This window comes from Panulirus ornatus, chromosome 58 (genome assembly GCF_036320965.1).
Source record: "Panulirus ornatus isolate Po-2019 chromosome 58, ASM3632096v1, whole genome shotgun sequence".
Lineage (NCBI taxonomy): Eukaryota > Metazoa > Arthropoda > Malacostraca > Decapoda > Palinuridae > Panulirus > Panulirus ornatus.
In genome coordinates, this window is record NC_092281.1 from 26,001,532 (window position 1) to 26,018,869 (window position 17,338).

The following is a 17,338-nucleotide window of genomic DNA, read 5'->3' on the forward strand; positions in this document are numbered from 1 at the left end:
CGAAAATCCCTTACTAGAAGATATCAAACTCACCTACACAAATGCAGTACAAGAGTTTGGGTTAAGGTCATTTTCAAATGCCAGCATATGTATGTTTTTGTACTATTGAATTGTGACCATTCATTGGAATAGGTAAGAATCCAAAGGAATACTGTATATGCATCCGAAATCATACATGAGAAAATCCATGACAGGCTGGAAAGTAGAAAAATATAGTTACCTTTCTATTGCGACTTGGCAACTGAAGGAAACGTCTAGTCCGTCTGCGCGATATGTGGCTGGCCGCCGGGGCTGTAATCTCAGTTACTCTTGCGTGTGCGAGGTGGTGTTAACATCGCTCCGTTGTACAGCTCTCACTTGCCTTCTTTAGTTGTCATACGGGAAGATCAAGTTTGCGTTTCATTGTGATTTTTAGGCAAAGTCCAGAGGGCGAGAAAAACTTTTATCATCTGACACTGTAGAGAATACCAAGTTATACAAAAATATCCTTGCTTGTACTGTAAGTTCTCTTTGCCTGCCAAAGTATCATAATCTGATACCAACGAGACTCTGCGAACGGTTCGTAGTGTCGCTTAACAAGACTGACCTCCTGTAAGGGCACTAACAGTCATTTCCTACTAAGCTTCCCTCCAGGTATCCCAACAAGGGTACCGGCGTAGGCCTATCTAGGCCTCCCCTCTCCCACGCACCCCTTCCCACGCCCGCACATCATGGATCAGGTTGGTCGAACCGTTATGAGGGGAATACCTCTGGGCTGGCTTCGTTTAAGCTATGCTCTCAGGCACGCTCACACCACCCCTGTCCGCGCCTATCAACAGTGCATGCCTTTTGTTCTGAAAACGAGAACTGTGGGGTTCCCTGCTGTCGCTGCCACTGGTTCTGCATCCCGCAACCTCTTTACCTCTAGAGTAAGTTATTGTAGTTAGATCCCGCGTCCTGCACGCCGTCTGCAGCACTACCTTGACGGCTTGTGAGGCATCTGTGCGGCCGGCATGTTTGTTACGTATAAAGTTTTTTTGGCATTTATGGTATGTCTGAAGTACACATCATTCTACAAACACTTCTCTTAGATACCCCCACTCAGTGGTTCATCCAGGTAATCTTGCTCACCCTCATCACATAGCCATTTTCTGTAAACAATGCACTAACAACAGTTGGATGGTTGATTGGTGGTTGAAGAATGTTGTGTTACAGTGAATGAAAGGAAATGATGGATTGCAGGGGCAAGGTTTTAAGCACAGTAAATGAAATTAATGGGATGAAGGGATAAATTACACTGGTCAACAAAATTGAACTTTTTTCTCTCATCAAGGAGGTAGTGTAACTTTTCTAAACCTATTTCCGATGCAGATTACGAATTTTTAGTCCGTTTCAGTACACCTCGCCTCATTTTCTACGGATACGCGTTTTCACTTCAACTGTAGTGCATTATGCATAGGGGAAGTTAAAATGATAAGATTTGTACCAGTTCGAACTTTGTGTTGCAGAAATTCAGTATTCGTAGGTAGAAGGTATACAAATATACAAAGAAGATACTATCCAGAAAGACAAGCTATAAACATTGAGATTTTTATCTTCTATGGCGCTCTTCAAAAGCTAAAAGCACTGAGTTTTGGACCTCCAATAGTGCTGTAACTCAGGTTCGTCCCTGTATAACATTCAACAGTGATCTGCAAGTATTCTCTCAATCCAGAAACCCTGGTTTCGATGCTCCATCACGCTGACGTCTTCATGGAAGCTCCCTCCATGTTCGTCTGATACCGTTTCAAGGTTCTTCGCAAAAACGTCCAGATGTGAATGGAGGAAATTCACTTTGAGTGACATCCTACATCCCATAGCAGCATAGGATTTCAGAGGTCTTTTCACGCGGCCTGAATTCAAATCTAGAGATCTTGTTCCCCAAGAAATTTTCACCTAGCCAACCGAAAGAGTTCCAGGCCTCTGGCTCTAAGTCATCTAGATGTGTGCTGGAATTGTGGTCTTTCAGGAGTTCTGTATCTAAGGACAGACGGAGATGCCTTCTTTCAGCTTGGCCTCAGTGATCTTCGGAGATTTTTCCTTCACATACTCGAATCCTTTCGAGTTTCTCTTGGCTAGTGTTCTCACAAATTGCTCCATGAGACCATGCTTTATGTACAAGAGCGAGGGAAGAACATTTTGTGGATCAACCAGAGGCGTATCCTGTACACTTGAAATTCCTGGCTCATATTATTGTTGAGGCCAGTCCGACTCCCATATAATGCATGAAAGTTGCTCGACTGTCACAGAGGCATAAAAACCATTTTTTTTTTTTATGAATCCTGACTGCATGCATTCTCATCAGCATGCCGATTACTTACCCCACATATTTTCCAGTTGTAATTTTTTTGTATTTTATGGCACTTTCATGTGCACTAGATATCCTACAGGAACGGATGGTTTCTTGTTCCCATTGTGGAGCAGCACTGCCTTCAGACTTCTCGTAGATGAGTTGATGAACAAGCGCCATTGAGAGGGATCATGCTCTAGGGATAAGCAGTGGAATGATGCGTTAGTGTGATGGCAGGAATAAAGCGGCCCATCCACGGAAACATGAGAAGTAAGAGTCTGACTTTTCCTGAAATAAGTTAATGTGAGCGTCCTTCTTGAGCAGACATTTTTCTTTTAGACGAGGTGCTAAAAGTTCAGCTTTATCTTTCGGCATTACCAAATCTCTCGTGAAAGATAGACGTGATACAAGAAAAAACGGATTGCGTTTTTGAAATCGGTGTCCAAATCTGCATCACGTACACCACCAGCTGCGATGAGAATTTGTTGACCAGTGTCTTTTGGAAGTGATGGGTTAGACAAGGGGTTTAGGTAACTAGAGTCATTGGATTATAAGGGTGAGGGGGGTAGGTAGGTAGGTTTGATAGGCTGTAGTGGTTAGATAGGTTGGGGGGTTTATAGGTTAGAGGAAGGAGGTTGGTAGAGTTAATGAATAACAGGAGTAAGATTTGTCGATAGAAGCAAAGGGTTGCAATATGGAGATGATTTTCATGGGTGAAGTAGTTCAGGATGATAGAGTGCAGGGGAAAGGTATTGCAGACATCGTTGTCTTGATAGTGTAGGCTAAGGTCAGAGTATAACAGGAAATGGTGATTTGAAAGGCAAGTCAAAGTTACATTTTAAAAGTGTAAGTCACTATGATTGACGATGGTTTGAAAGAGCGTATGGGCAGAAGAGTGGTTTAAAATGATAAAAAGAATGGTTTACAAAGCAGGAAGGGTGGAGCGTATGACTAGGATAGGCTGGGGGGGGGGGAGAGATTTGTGTGATTGTCATGTTCCGAGGGTGGGTAAGTGAATGCCTGTGGTAAGATCTCCATCTAAGCTGATATATATATATATATATATATATATATATATATATATATATATATATATATATATATATACATACAAACCTCCAACAGCCAGGATGTAAAACGCTATCAGCTGGCTATGTGTTCTGTTCGGAAACAACCGATAGACCCCGTTGCTCACCATTGTGAGACGAAGGGTATTCGAGTACTTAGTATTTCGAATAGTTGTTTCCTATTGTACAGTCCCTTAGCCTAGCGGTTAGCATGCCTGCCTCTTGCACAAGGGGTCCCAGGTTCGATCCTAGATGTTGGAGGTTTGTATGTTCTATGAAGGTGCGCGTTCATATACACTTTATTCATATATATATATATATATATATATATATATATATATATATTTATATATATATATATATTTCATGTAGCAATGATGATGATGAGAGACATTGTTATTATTTGATTGGGTAATATTGCAGTTTCAGATATGCACCTGTTTGCGATAGAAATGTAAGTCAGAATCAATTTAAAGACATCAAAAACCATTGATGAAATAATTTCAGCCAAATCAATAAGCAAAATTTGTTGGATGTCCGAAACGGTAATAATGCCTTTGATTAGTCTCAAGATGACTCCTAACCCTTTTAGATGACAGTTTAGCAAATAATACTCATTAGAAAAAAATATTGAAAATTACTTTTCCTTCAAAGTGGGGAGTAGAAGCCTCCCTGTTTTTTTCGTCTGGGTAAGTTAAATGATTGCGAAAGCGGATAAGTGATAGCTTGCATGAGTGAAGTAAATCAGAGTGATTGATAGATTGCAGGTGGTAAAGTAGGTCAAAGTAATAATGGCTTGTTACTAAAGTTTTGATGTTTCAGTGGCAGGGCAGTTTAGGTGGATGTAGGTCAGGATATGGCATATAAGGGTAGTGCAGTGCTGTATGTTGGATGAAAACCATTGTGGGATCACTTGATCACTTCTCCCCCTTCCTCCCCAAGTTTGCTTGGCTAGGTTAGGATTCGTCAGGTTAAGGTACGAACCAAACCTAGTAAAGCTTAACCTAGTCTTAGAAGAGAGAAATAAAAAAAAACTTGGAAGGAGTGCAATCTTCAGGTGTACCTCATTTTGTAAATATATTATCAGCTGTACATGAGGTGTTGCATCATGTTTTATGTACTGGTATGCCCACGATGCTCGTTACACGTAGCAAGAGTCTTCTTTCCATGCTGTATTAATTGCAAATATTACATCATTGGCGTAGAGAGTTTTTCTGTTGTCTGAAAGTCGGCTGTGGTTTGTATAGCGTAAAGATGCTGTTTAGTATAGACCCCCTCCCCTGCATGTTCTGTCGCAGCACAGTAGAGATGGGGCCCCCACGCTGTAGTGTAAGATGTGATCATAGATAGTGTCTGATGCTATGGGTATTGTCTGGTGTACCATGAGCCAGTAGACCCAGCATGTGACTGAAGGACATGATGATCATGTCTATCATTTGTAGAGTTTCTGCATCTATGCTTTCTTTTCATATATTGTGCAATGTCACGTTTGGTGTTTATCCTGTAACCTTAGGTTAGTTTTATGTTTATAGATATATTATAACTATACAATATACCAGATAGTTTATTATCGTTTTATATTTTTAAACATTTTGAGAGTTAAGGTAAACAACTGTGCCGGATATCCAGTGCTGAATGATCTCGGGGTTCCTCTTCACGGACGAGTCCCATTCATTGTGATTGTACAAAACTTTCTGACTGATATTAGGACAAGTACAGAGTTTGACCCTGACATGTTAGTCGTCATGACTATGAAAGATCGGAGTTGGTGTTTGCTTTAATTTGTAGCTGTTCTCAAGCGTTTATGGAATGAAATAAAAGTTTTCGTTGTGTGAATTTTAGGTCAGAAATGGGCGTAGTGTTTCGCCAGTGTCCTTCGAGTGTATCGAGTGTATTCTGGTTTCTCCTATTTTGCTTCAATTTCTTATGTGGAAAGTATATGAATGATAAAACCAAGGATGTGTCAGAGGCGGGTGTACATTTTTCCTCCACACACTTCATGAACCACTGGCAGTTTATTTTATTGAGTGTAATTGTTCACATTAGAGGAAGCCATTTAATTGAACTAATGTTTGCGAAATGTGAAGTTCTGTGTCACCAACTGGCAGCAGTAAATCGTCTGGAGATATCTACAATGAATATGCTAGACCAATTGAAGGGATAATATTTCAGGCTAATAATTAAACAAAGGCTATGCAGGCAGTACTTATGTGATTGTATTAGGTTACGTACACAGACCGGTGTCGACATAATCATTCATCGTAGTGTGCTCCTCAAGGAAAACTAGATTAAATTCAAATGATACTTTTTGAATTTCTTTTGAAAATATGCAATGGTTGTTTTTAGAATATTTTAAAAGCGTTTTGCGTAAGAAAGGTATAAGCGCAGCATCTCATTTTAGACTAGCCACGACAAGTAAAATTTGAAATCTCGTATATCATTTTGTACGCATGAAATGGTAAAGAATCTCGTGCTATTCTTAATGGCTATTCCTGACGGTTGTGTAACGAGTAGTCGTTTCTCGTGCACAGTTGCTGCACGCAGCAACATTGACGTTGGTATATTTTGACTTTTACGTCTCGGCCGCTGGCTAAGGTTTTCGTAGCTTCCGTTGTTTTATAGAATAGTTGTTCCAAATTTAACATTCATTAACACGCAGTCGCTGGTCAGAGAAGTCGATCGTTAGGGAAGGCTTTGCCTGATGTCAGAAGATGCACCGGGAGTGTTGCCATACATAGTTGCCAGTATATTCATCCTTTTCCTTGGGAGGATAGAAATTATTAGGTAATGGGGTGGTATGTTTTTGGGAAAATATTGTTTTTATTACATGTGAATAAAGCCGGTCATGTGTCTTTGTAGACATGCCAAGAAAGTTCTCAGACGCAAGATGACTAACCCCTATAACCCAGTGGCAGTAATCGTCCATTTCCTTGGCAGAATAAAAATTGCTGACTGGTTGGATGATATTTTTGGGAAATTTTGTTAGTGTTAACGAAAAGGTTGTGCCCGCAATAGATAAGGTACGAAGAGGAAAAATGACGGGGTGAGCGGTTATATTATAGGTCATACCACTGGGACGAGGAGACGAAGGCAGAGTTCAACGAAAAGGTTGTGCCCGCAATAGATAAGGTATGAAGAGGAAAAATGACGGGGTGAGCGGTTATATTAAAGGTCATACCACTGGGACGAGGAGACGAAGGCAGAGAGGCCCCGAATCTGCTAGTTAGGCGAAAGTATGTGATTTCTTCTCTTCAGTTCAATAAAACTTTTGTATAACTCGCTTCCTTCTGCAGCAGAGATATGTAGTCGAAATATACCAAAGTTAATTTCGTCCTACCTCTGGGGACGCGAAATCTTAATCGGCCGTTGTGTGTGTCAGTAGTAACAGTCATCAGTCATAACGCTAATGAAGAGCAGTGTGAAGGTAGGGAGGGACGGGTCCTCCCGGCAGCTGTAGTGCTGCACCTCCAAGACTTTCAGGCAGTTTTATGCCCATGAGCTCTTGTTTTCTTGTAGCGACTAGGGCAGTAAAAGCTCTAACAAAAGCCAAAAATTTTTTTGTCACTATGTGGAATCAGTAAATGACCGTTTTCTTTTCATACAGATCCACCTTGGAAGTTCTAGATCTTTTGTTTTCAGAGGGCAGGGTTTGCTGACCCTCCCGACTCCAAGGTGGCTGTCGTACCAACGTTGTGTGTGTGTGTGTGTGTGTGTGAGAGAGAGAGAGAGAGAGAGAGAGAGAGAGAGAGAGAGAGAGAGAGAGAGAGAGAGAGAGAGAGAGAGATGAAGTTACGCTCTCCGTACGTCTTAAATCATTTTTTTTCTCCATGGCGTTACATAATAGAGATAGATAGATGCAGTCCCTCACACTTATGACAGGCGACGCACGAGATAAGATTAAGTTCTCTTGTCTTGGACGCTGCTACGTACTTCACTGATCTTGTTCCTGATAAGTTCACACAGCTTCGAGTAGGTGCACATACTTTACAGTAATCCGATTTCCGGTGGTTTTTCAGGAATTGATCCTTTGTACTGTCTTACTTTGAATAGATCAGTCGACTGTGCAGCCGAAAAGGAGAGTCGGCAGACGAATTCGTTCTCATTCCGTAACGTAGATGAATCGGTTCAGCCATTGTGTGGATCCTGAACTTTATCTGTAACTCAATGATTATAGGCTCTTCAGACATAACTTACATTAGTCCATTGTTTCAGTCGATTTTAATGCTTCAAATCAGTCGGACGTAAAAGGAGTTAGTTTCCTATTTATAACAATGTTTTAAGTCATAGTAGTCTGTATTTTAGGTGTAACTTGTAGAGACTCTCCCAGGGCATCACACGAAAGAATCGTTGTCAAGCTGAAAGAAGTTCAAGAACTTGTTCCATGATTATTATCGTGATAAGCTCTCTTATAAACCTCATTGTCACGTGATGTAACACAGGGAACTAAACGATATGCGCACGCGCCCTGAGGCAAAATATGCAATGTAAACGCGTTTTGTCTTTGGATTCTCGATATATTGACTTTCGCTTTGATCAAGAAATTCGCATAAATGAAGTAAATTAAGGCACGTAAACATCAGTATATGCGCTACCAATCGAAGTTGATACGAAAAAAGTGGCGAGGGATTGTCACATCCATATAAGATCACTGATAACATGGAAGGATGTGACAGAATAGCTATGCCAAGTGTATTCACCAAGGAGTCTACGACAACGCAGAAGTCGTTAGAGGCTTATGACTACTCTTGGGTCATGTTCAGGGCTGCTTTTACTTCTGTGTATCAATGGAGAGTAAGTTTTGCGTTATCAAGCCAAAGGTGAGATTTAGCCCATGCTTTGAATTGATTGCTCATATTTTGATATGTAATTGGATGTTAAGGATATGTTTTTATAGAATATTTTTAGAAAGTTTTAATGCGGTTTCTCTTTACCAATTTCGCTTTAAGTATAGAGAAGTTTCTTTAAGAAACTAGGATGGTAATACCGAAATGAAAATTGTGGCTAGTTAAAGAATGAAATTTAAGGAGAAATGAATTGCTCTCGTATAAGTGCATTTGATGTAAGTTCCTGAGATCAAGTTTTCCTATCTTCACGCCTAATGGCATTTAACGAAGCAACACGGAATTCGGCAGGACAGCAGAGAATTATTTTTTCCTATTGTTCTACTTGTACAGCCTACAACAGCAGTTATGAGACATTTTTGTAAGATTAAAACTATGATAAGCTTAGCAACAACTGACTACGTAAGAGGGAAGCAGTGATAAACATGAAAGTTGGGTGTTATGTTTTGCCTTGGGATGCGCGCTCATCTTTTAGGAATTTGTCGGATGTAACTATTGGCAAGGGGTTTGTTATAGTTTATCACAGCGTGATAGGCATAAATTTGCCATTGTATTAGCGTAGCTTCCGTAAATTTCAGCTTTATAGCGCCAGTTGGTAGCTGAAGTATACCATGAGGAGTAAGATAAGTATTTATAACGTTACAGTTATGTGGTGGTAACCTCTGAATTTTAATGAATGAATTCTGTTTGGTTGCTTTTGTAATACACGATCTTTTGAGCAGCGAATTCTGTAGACAGGGATATGCTCATGTACCTGTTATCATTCCTGTCTGCACAGTTGTAAATGCAGTCATGATAGATTCCAACAAACCCAGGGCTCATGGTCCCCGACTGATTCTAGTGCTAGTGAGAGGAAGGGATCAGACAGTAGTAGTACCGGCCCCTCCCACAACATTTCCGTCTTTGATGGAGTGCATTTTTTTTTTTTTTTTTACTGTATAAGCATTCGTGGTCTCTGTAGTCACTTCTCTGTTAACACCATCTCTTAAGTACCTCTCCTGATATCTTACTTCCCTTAGAGACCTAATTGTTTAGTGTTATCATTAGCCCCTTTCTCATATCCAACTATAATCACTCACGATTCCGGTTCAAAGGGGTTGTCTGTGCTTATTCCAACATCAACACACCTCTTGCACGCTTCGAGGATCTTGAGTACCCAAACTTTGATGTTATTTCACTCAAGGTTTGTCTTCCAGCTACCACGTTTTTCCTTTGTTTCACCTACTTAATCTCCCAATTCTTCACATTTTAGACCTTTCTTCGACTATATATGCAGTGATTTAGAACAAATTGTCACCCACCCCACACATATTCCTGACTGCTGTGACCACTCCTAAATATTCCGGATCTGTTTTTCAACTCTAATTCCTCGCCCTGCAGCTAAACAATGTCGTCCCCAATTGGTTCTTATGACCACACTCTCATAAATTTATCTGTTTTAACGGCACCCTTCCCTCCAGCAGTTCTTTCTAAAACCAAATAATGGCACCTCAACACACCTGACTGGAATAACACGAAAATTAATTTCTTACTTTCCTTAGGTAAAGTACTGTCACTTATGTGTTTACACTTGTCTCCGCCAAACGCATGAAGTTGTTACGGGGATGGAAGCATTTATCCCTTCTTTTTCCAAGACGACCTCTTCTTCCAGTCCATGGTTCAACCGTTCGTGTTCTGTGGCCATCCAAACAAGGGATCATGTATATCGAGATCGGAAACTCTCTTCCGTTCTGACGGTACCGTAGCTGTCTTTCCCGTAGACAAAGCATCTCTGGTTCTCGTTTCTCCTCTATAACTCCGCCTTGGATGACTCTTAACATTGCTTCAGTATCTGATCTTCCTCTAACAAAACCTATGCCTCTCCACGTAATCTCTTTTCGAACTGTCTGAAAAGCACTTATCTCTTTGAACACAAGCAAGGCTTATGGTCTCTATGGCATCCATCCCATTGTATTGAAAGAGTGTGCCTCTGAACTTGCTCAAGTGCTTGTTCGTATGTTCCGGATGTTTAAAAACTAGAACGTTTCCTCCTTGAAAGCTTGCGTTGGAACATTCCATCCCTAAGAAGAAGAGTTGCCGTTCAAACCCCTCATACTATCGTCCTGTTGTTTTGACATCTACCCTTTCCAGAGTATTTGAATCCCTCCTCAACTCCCATATCCTCAGACATTTTGAATCTTTCTCTCTGATCACCAGTATGGCTTCCGTAAGGCGAGATTCACTGGTAATATTCTTTCCTAACTTACTAATGTCTGGTCATCATTCCTGAGAGATTTTGGGAAATCCTATGTAGTTGCCCTTGATATATCCAAAGCTTTTGACAGAATGTGGGTTCAGAGTCTCCTCTCTAAGCTCCTTTCTTTTGGCTTCCCTCCCTCATTTTGCTCCTCCTTTGCTTCCTCTTTGGCAGATCTCTCTCTGTGGTTGTTGATGGATCAGCATTTCCCCCTTTAACATCAACGATGTCCCTCAAGGTTCTGTCCTGTCCCCTGCACTTTTCCTCCTTTTTATCAACGATTTCCTTTTGTTCTACAAATAACCAGATGCCCCTTCTCTCACTCCTCTCGAAACAACATCTTCAGTAAACTCAGACTTAGACAGGATATCTCAGTGGGGTAGACGAAATCTGGTTGAGTTTAATGCTTCCAAGAACCGGATTCTGCCTATTTCTCTATAGAAAATTCCTCTCAACTCTGGTCTCTCCTTTGAAGGTTCTATACTTTCACCTCTCAACCTAATGAACATATTTTGTAATGCTATATCATCCAATCGGTCTTGCAAACCCCATATTACGGAAATAACTAAATCTGCCTTGGAGAAACTAGGTGTCCTGTTTAGATGTCGAGATTTCTTCCGAACAGTTCCTCCGCGTATACATAAAGTTGATTCGTCCTTGTATGGAGTGCTGTTTTCACCTCTGGGGTGGTTCTAGCTCTGCATCCATACTTGACAGAGGTGAGTCGAAGCGGTCCGACTTATTCAACTTTTTCAGGCTAGCTTCTAACCTTGACCCACTTGCCCTTCGCCGCAGTGTTGGTTCACATTCCCTCGTCTATAGATATTACTTTAGTTTTTGCTCCTGAGAAGTGGCTGCTAGTAGGCACTTCTCGGCAAGCAGTTGCGTCACATGATTATAGTATGGCTATTGGCAACTCAGGGGTTGGCCGTTTTATTAACTGTTTCGTACCCTACACCTCGAAGCTTTGGAACTCTCTACCCCTATCATGTCTTTACCAGTAAATATGACCTGGAACATGCGAACAGACAGGTTTTTCAGATCATAGATGCTTTCTCTTGTCTCTTATTTTTCCTTCTCATTAACCTCTGTCTATTTCAGTTAAGGCCCAGCCATGATGTGAACGTTCGTCCGTGATTGAAACCTCCAACTTTAAAAGCAAAAAAAAAGTGATCATTTGTAACATTTCCCTGTTCATTCTTTTGGCGCCTCATGCCTTCTGGTGCCGCGCACAGTTGAGAATGGAAGACTCCCGACATGAGCTGACGGGTGTTAATGGGATAGCTGACACAGAATCCTCGGGAGAGTCTTGCGACGAAGGAACAAATAGCGCGCGCGTGGAATGAACCGTTTCAGGATCGTGTGGAACGAACCGTTTGGGGATTGGGACTGGTGCTAATGGATGTGGGCCTGATGCGGGAGGGAAGACAGTATTACAGCCCCGTGTAAGATTTCTCTGAAAGGCTTGTGTTCCTGATTCTCCCCTAATATAAGTTAGGAATGACGAACAGGCGTAAAAAAATGAACTCTTTGACATTCATTTGCTTGCATAACTATACTTGTAATTATAGTTGAAAAGAAATAAGCGGGAAAAAATGTAAATTGGATTCATGTAACCTTGATCAGTACAGGTAAGCGAATTCGGTCGGGCTAGGAAAGACAGCTGAACGTAATGTAGAACATGGTCAAGTAAGGTGAGGAAGGTACATGACGACGAGGTGAGGTGGACTTCTGGCTTTAAAAGAAGAGCTGGTGGAAAAAGTTGGGGAACGCTGTCATTTAATGGAGACTATATTTCTGTTGACTGAAGTGAACCTTTCGTAAGGTTCGAGCGCTCACATCTTGGTTTGCTGTGTTTTTCAAGCGCTACGGTTAATGGTAGTTGTGTGAGGAGAAGCAATTGTGTGTCTGTATGTAAGAGGAGGGAATTTCATGTGTTTCCCATATCATTCTTTTCATATCTATCTCATATGTATTTTTAATTTCTTGTCATAGCACTTACCTTATCGTTTAGCTTCAGTGTCTGTAATTCTGTTGAATTATATTCAGTTGTAATCAGAGGTTGGATGCGTGTGTGCAGTGTGAAAGACGTCCCCTTTCAGATGGTTTGAGATAGGCTACCGTGTGTTTGTGTGTGTGTGGGTGTGTGTGTGTGTATGTGTGTGTGTGTGTGTGTGTGTGTGTGTGTGTGTGTGTAGGTGGGACAAAGGTTACGAGTTCGTTGAGGTTAGGTTAACACCATAATGAGTTTGAGACAAATAGTTCATTGGTCGAAACATCCATTAAAATTTGAGGAAATAATTTGTTTTCAGTTACGTATTAATTAATTTCCGGTCTTTTGCTCCGTTATGTTATTAACCAGTCGCATTGATTGCTTATATTAGTGTTGACTGACTTAAGCTTTGTTCCTTTGAGGTTGTTTTACGCAAATGATATTTACTTAATTGTTCGTTAAAACGGAAGCCCTAGAATCAACTTTGACCGTGTGATCTTTAGAAATGTTTGAGGTTGCGCTCGATCAAAAAGAAATAGAAATAGTCGATATTGGACTGTGACGCCTTTTTATAGGGTTAATGCCACTGACCACGATACAGCAAAGGTTTTTAGAATTACTATGTGGCGGTGAGGCTCGATGTGATATATATATATATATATATATATATATATATATATATATATATATATATATATATATATATATTATATATATATATATATATATATATATATATATATATATATATATATATTATATATATATATATATATATATATATATATATATATATATATATATATATATATATATATTCGTCCTAAAGATCAGCGAATTGTTATCACATGATTAGCGGCTGGTTGTGAATGAATAGATGTGTAAAATGTAAGAATACTATAAGATTTTGGAGGTCAATATTAATGCCTAGGTAGGATGTGGATATTGTTCCGTGCGTTTTATACGGCACCAGCCTAAAAAAAAATATATGAATAGCACGATCGGGATGTTCAAGAATTTTGTAACAGCAGAATCTAGACCTAATCTTGCCAAAATTACCTTTAACCTGAAGGTGAACTTTTGGTCAAGGAAATTCCGATCGCAATGTAAGAGCACCTTGTTTTTCTGTTCACTTAGTTCGTTGATAAATGCATATAAAAAGTCTTACCATTTTGATGTCTTGGTCATATGAATGCACAGTTAGTCTTACCTTTTTCTCATTTTTTTCTTCCCAGTCCAGTAGCGGCAGCAGCAGTGAGGCGTGGTCTCCGCAGGTACAGTAATATATAGACGTGAGAGCCTCGTCCAGCACGGCTGAACCTTCTTTTCTGTCCAGCCAGCCATTTATCACACTGATCGCACCGCTCACTTATATTAATAGTCTTGGGGTTTAGTAGCCACTTTTGACATTTCCAGTTGTACGGTATATTTCTCTCTGCTGCTGTTTTGCATGTTTTACAGGCTGAAGATGTGTACATATTTTAATCCTCTGAATATTCCAAGCGACTTTGTTAGGTAAGATAGAATTGACTTTGCACAGCTGATCAGGCAGAACTATACACTCCAGCTTTGGGTGCATCACACAATGTATCATTGAGAAAGCTGCACAGCTGCCTACTTTTTCATCACCATCTGCATGCTGGAGATATGACTAAGCTGCTGTTGATCAAAACACGAGCTGAAAAAGTTTTATATAATAAAAAAAAAAAAACGCTTGCATTGCACCATTTACCATTGCTTCAGCTTTTCACTGTGTATCATAATGGTTATTTTAGGGTTCTCTCCTCTCTGTTTAAGAAGTGAGTGTGGACAGTCTTAAGTCACTCGCTTAATTTTGATGATTCATAATGAAAAGAATATTTTTTACGTTTCCCGAATAATTATATGACATGTTAAAAGCGCAGTCGTTCGTAACTGCAACTGTCTTGACAACAGTCACTTTGAGATTGTTTAATTTAACCCTCGGATATCGGTGTACAACTTAACCACCGGATATCGGTGTATAATTTGATCATCGGATATCGGTGAGTATTTTAATCATCGGGTATCGTAAGTTTTGTATGTTCTTGCTATCATGATTATGCGATTACAGGTTTGCTGTAGAAGAGGTTCGTGTACCTTAAGCGGTGTGATAATTCCTTTGAGCGCTAATCGCATTCACGACGCTGTGACTGTACTAAACTTTACCGTACGGGAAATATATTCTAGACACTTGGCTGGCTTGAATGAGCCTCTGAATAGATGTTGATTGCCTTGGTGAGAGGTCTGTTAAATTTCGGGAGTCTTTCGTCAACTAAAGACTGATTTTTACGATACCAAGTAGGCTGAATTATTCATGATTGTGGGGAGGTTGTAATGCGAAACTTTATCCTCACTTACGTGATATTTTTGTATAATGGTTTCTTTTGATGTTATTACTAACACTGATATTTCTTATATATTGGTTTTTTGATGTTATTACTAACACTCGGATATTTCCTGAAGACTCTAGTACGGTAATAGTGTAGTTTATTTAGGCACTCTAAAGATCTTTGTATGGTCTCTAGTTAACCTGAAGCTTTGCTGTCCATTGTCGAAGTTTGTTGCAGTTGAAGGCCTTTGATTCTAGCGATCTGGCCTTTTTACATTTATCCTTAGGGTCAAGTGGAAGGGCCAGGCCTTCATACACAGGGGTGGTTCCGTCTTGCTCAAGGGGTAGATTCGCACTGATTATCCTGTGTGATGTATCTCACGTTATTAGACCTTCAGGAGGGATATCAGACCAGCATATGATATTGAATGAACGCTTATCCAAGTGGCCTAACCAGGTGCAGCGCCAGGTAATGATCTGCGAGCAGTGCCGGCCGGTAGTGGTGCCGACACTATTGATTCTCAGGTGTGTGTGTGTGTGTGTCTCCTGCCCGCACGGCTGTGCTGGGGAGGGGAGGAGGCGGGCAAGGGGGGCTCTTGTCTTAGCTTCACATTGTCGCATCTAGATCAGCTCGCCGTCTTAGACATTGTTTTTGTTCTCGCTTGTTTCTGGTATTGGCAGCTTTAAGCCATGGTCATATATATATATATATATATATATATATATATATATATATATATATATATATATATATATATATATATATATATATTGCTTTTTACGGTGTGTCTAGGCTTGCCTTTATCATGCTTTTAGTCTATTTATTTTTGTGTCAACCTGATATTAACCTGCTTTTTACTTCCGATGCCCTGCTTCCATCCTACTTCCTGCTTCTGTTCCCTCATTTTTCTTTCCTAATTTCTTCCCTCCTGCTACTTGCCTCACTGGGTGGTGTGATACGTGCTGGGTCATGAGTCAGCATCACAATGTAGGCAGACCTGCGACGCCGATCGCGCCAGCCCTTCTGCTCTCAGCATCATAGTCTCCCCCCCCCCCCTCTCTCTCTCTCTCTCTCTCTCTCTCTCTCTCTCTCTCTCTCTCTCTCTCTCTCTCTCCGAAATTGTACATATGTGAATCAGTTAGTGATGATAATGATAATGATAGTACTATTGATAAAGATAATAATGATTAGAATAGTAGTATTGATTAACGTATTATTGAAGCAGCTGCACCCAAATGCTGAAAATACATAGAGAGAAAATGCAGATAGTAAAAGTATTAGGACTCGGTCGGGGGAACAAAGTGTACATAAACACGGATGGCAATCTGCCGATTTCTGATGATCTTGACAGTGGCTGGGGTATTACTGATGATGTTCACAGTGGCTGGGTTATTACTGATGATGTTCACAGTGGCTGGGGTATTACTGATGATGTTCACAGTGGCTGGGTTATTACTGATGATGTTCACAGTGGCTGGGTTATTACTGATGATGTTCACAGTGGCTGGGTTATTACTGATGATGTTCACAGTGGCTGGGTTATTACTGATGATGTTCACAGTGGCTGGGTTATTACTGATGATGTTCACAGTGGCTGGGTTATTACTGATGATGTTCACAGTGGCTGGGTTATTACTGATGATGTTCACAGTGGCTGGGGTATTACTGATGATGTTCACAGTGGCTGGGTTATTACTGATGATGTTCACAGTGGCTGGGTTATTACTGATGATGTTCACAGTGGCTGGGTTATTACTGATGATGTTCACAGTGGCTGGGGTATTACTGATGATGTTCACAGTGGCTGGGGTATTACTGATGATGTTCACAGTGGCTGGGGTATTACTGATGATGTTCACAGTGGCTGGGTTATTACTGATGATGTTCACAGTGGTTAGGGTATTACTGATGATGTTCACAGTGGTTGGGGTATTACTGATGATGTTCACAGTGGCTGGGATATTACTGATGATGTTCACAGTGGTTGGGGTATTACTGATGATGTTCACAGTGGTTGGGGTATTACTGATATGTTCACAGTGGCTGGGGTATTACTGATGATGTTCACAGTGGCTGGGTTATTACTGATGATGTTCACAGTGGCTGGGGTATTACTGATGATGTTCACAGTGGCTGGGGTATTACTGATGATGTTCACAGTGGCTGGGTTATTACTGATGATGTTCACAGTGGCTGGGGTATTACTGATGATGTTCACAGTGGTTGGGGTATTACTGATGATGTTCACAGTGGCTGGGATATTACTGATGATGTTCACAGTGGCTGGGGTATTACTGATGATGTTCACAGTGGTTGGGGTATTACTGATATGTTCACAGTGGCTGGGGTATTACTGATGATGTTCACAGTGGCTGGGGTATTACTGATGATGTTCACAGTGGCTGGGGTATTACTGATGATGTTCACAGTGGCTGGGGTATTACTGATGATGTTCACTGTGGTTGGGGTGGAGTTATTGCTATGGTCTGCTCGAGACCAGGTGGCTATGGTGCGGTTGTGGCGCCAAACTCGGGGACGAGGG

At 40.8% G+C, this 17,338-nt stretch overlaps 1 protein-coding gene across 3 annotated transcripts in view; it reads left to right on the plus strand.

Moving 5' to 3' along the window:
* The first annotated feature begins 325 nt into the window (after window positions 1-325).
* The window catches only part of LOC139766683 (glutaminase kidney isoform, mitochondrial-like), a 440,343-nt gene continuing 423,330 nt past the window's right edge, over window positions 326-17,338 (plus strand). For 2 of the 3 annotated variants that reach the window (XM_071695597.1, XM_071695598.1), the window contains exon 1: window positions 326-908. In XM_071695597.1, coding sequence (XP_071551698.1) covers window positions 711-908 — 198 coding nt within the window. In that variant the 5' untranslated portion in view covers window positions 326-710. The remainder of the gene's footprint in view (window positions 909-17,338) is intronic. The other variant, XM_071695599.1, reaches the window with a different exon arrangement.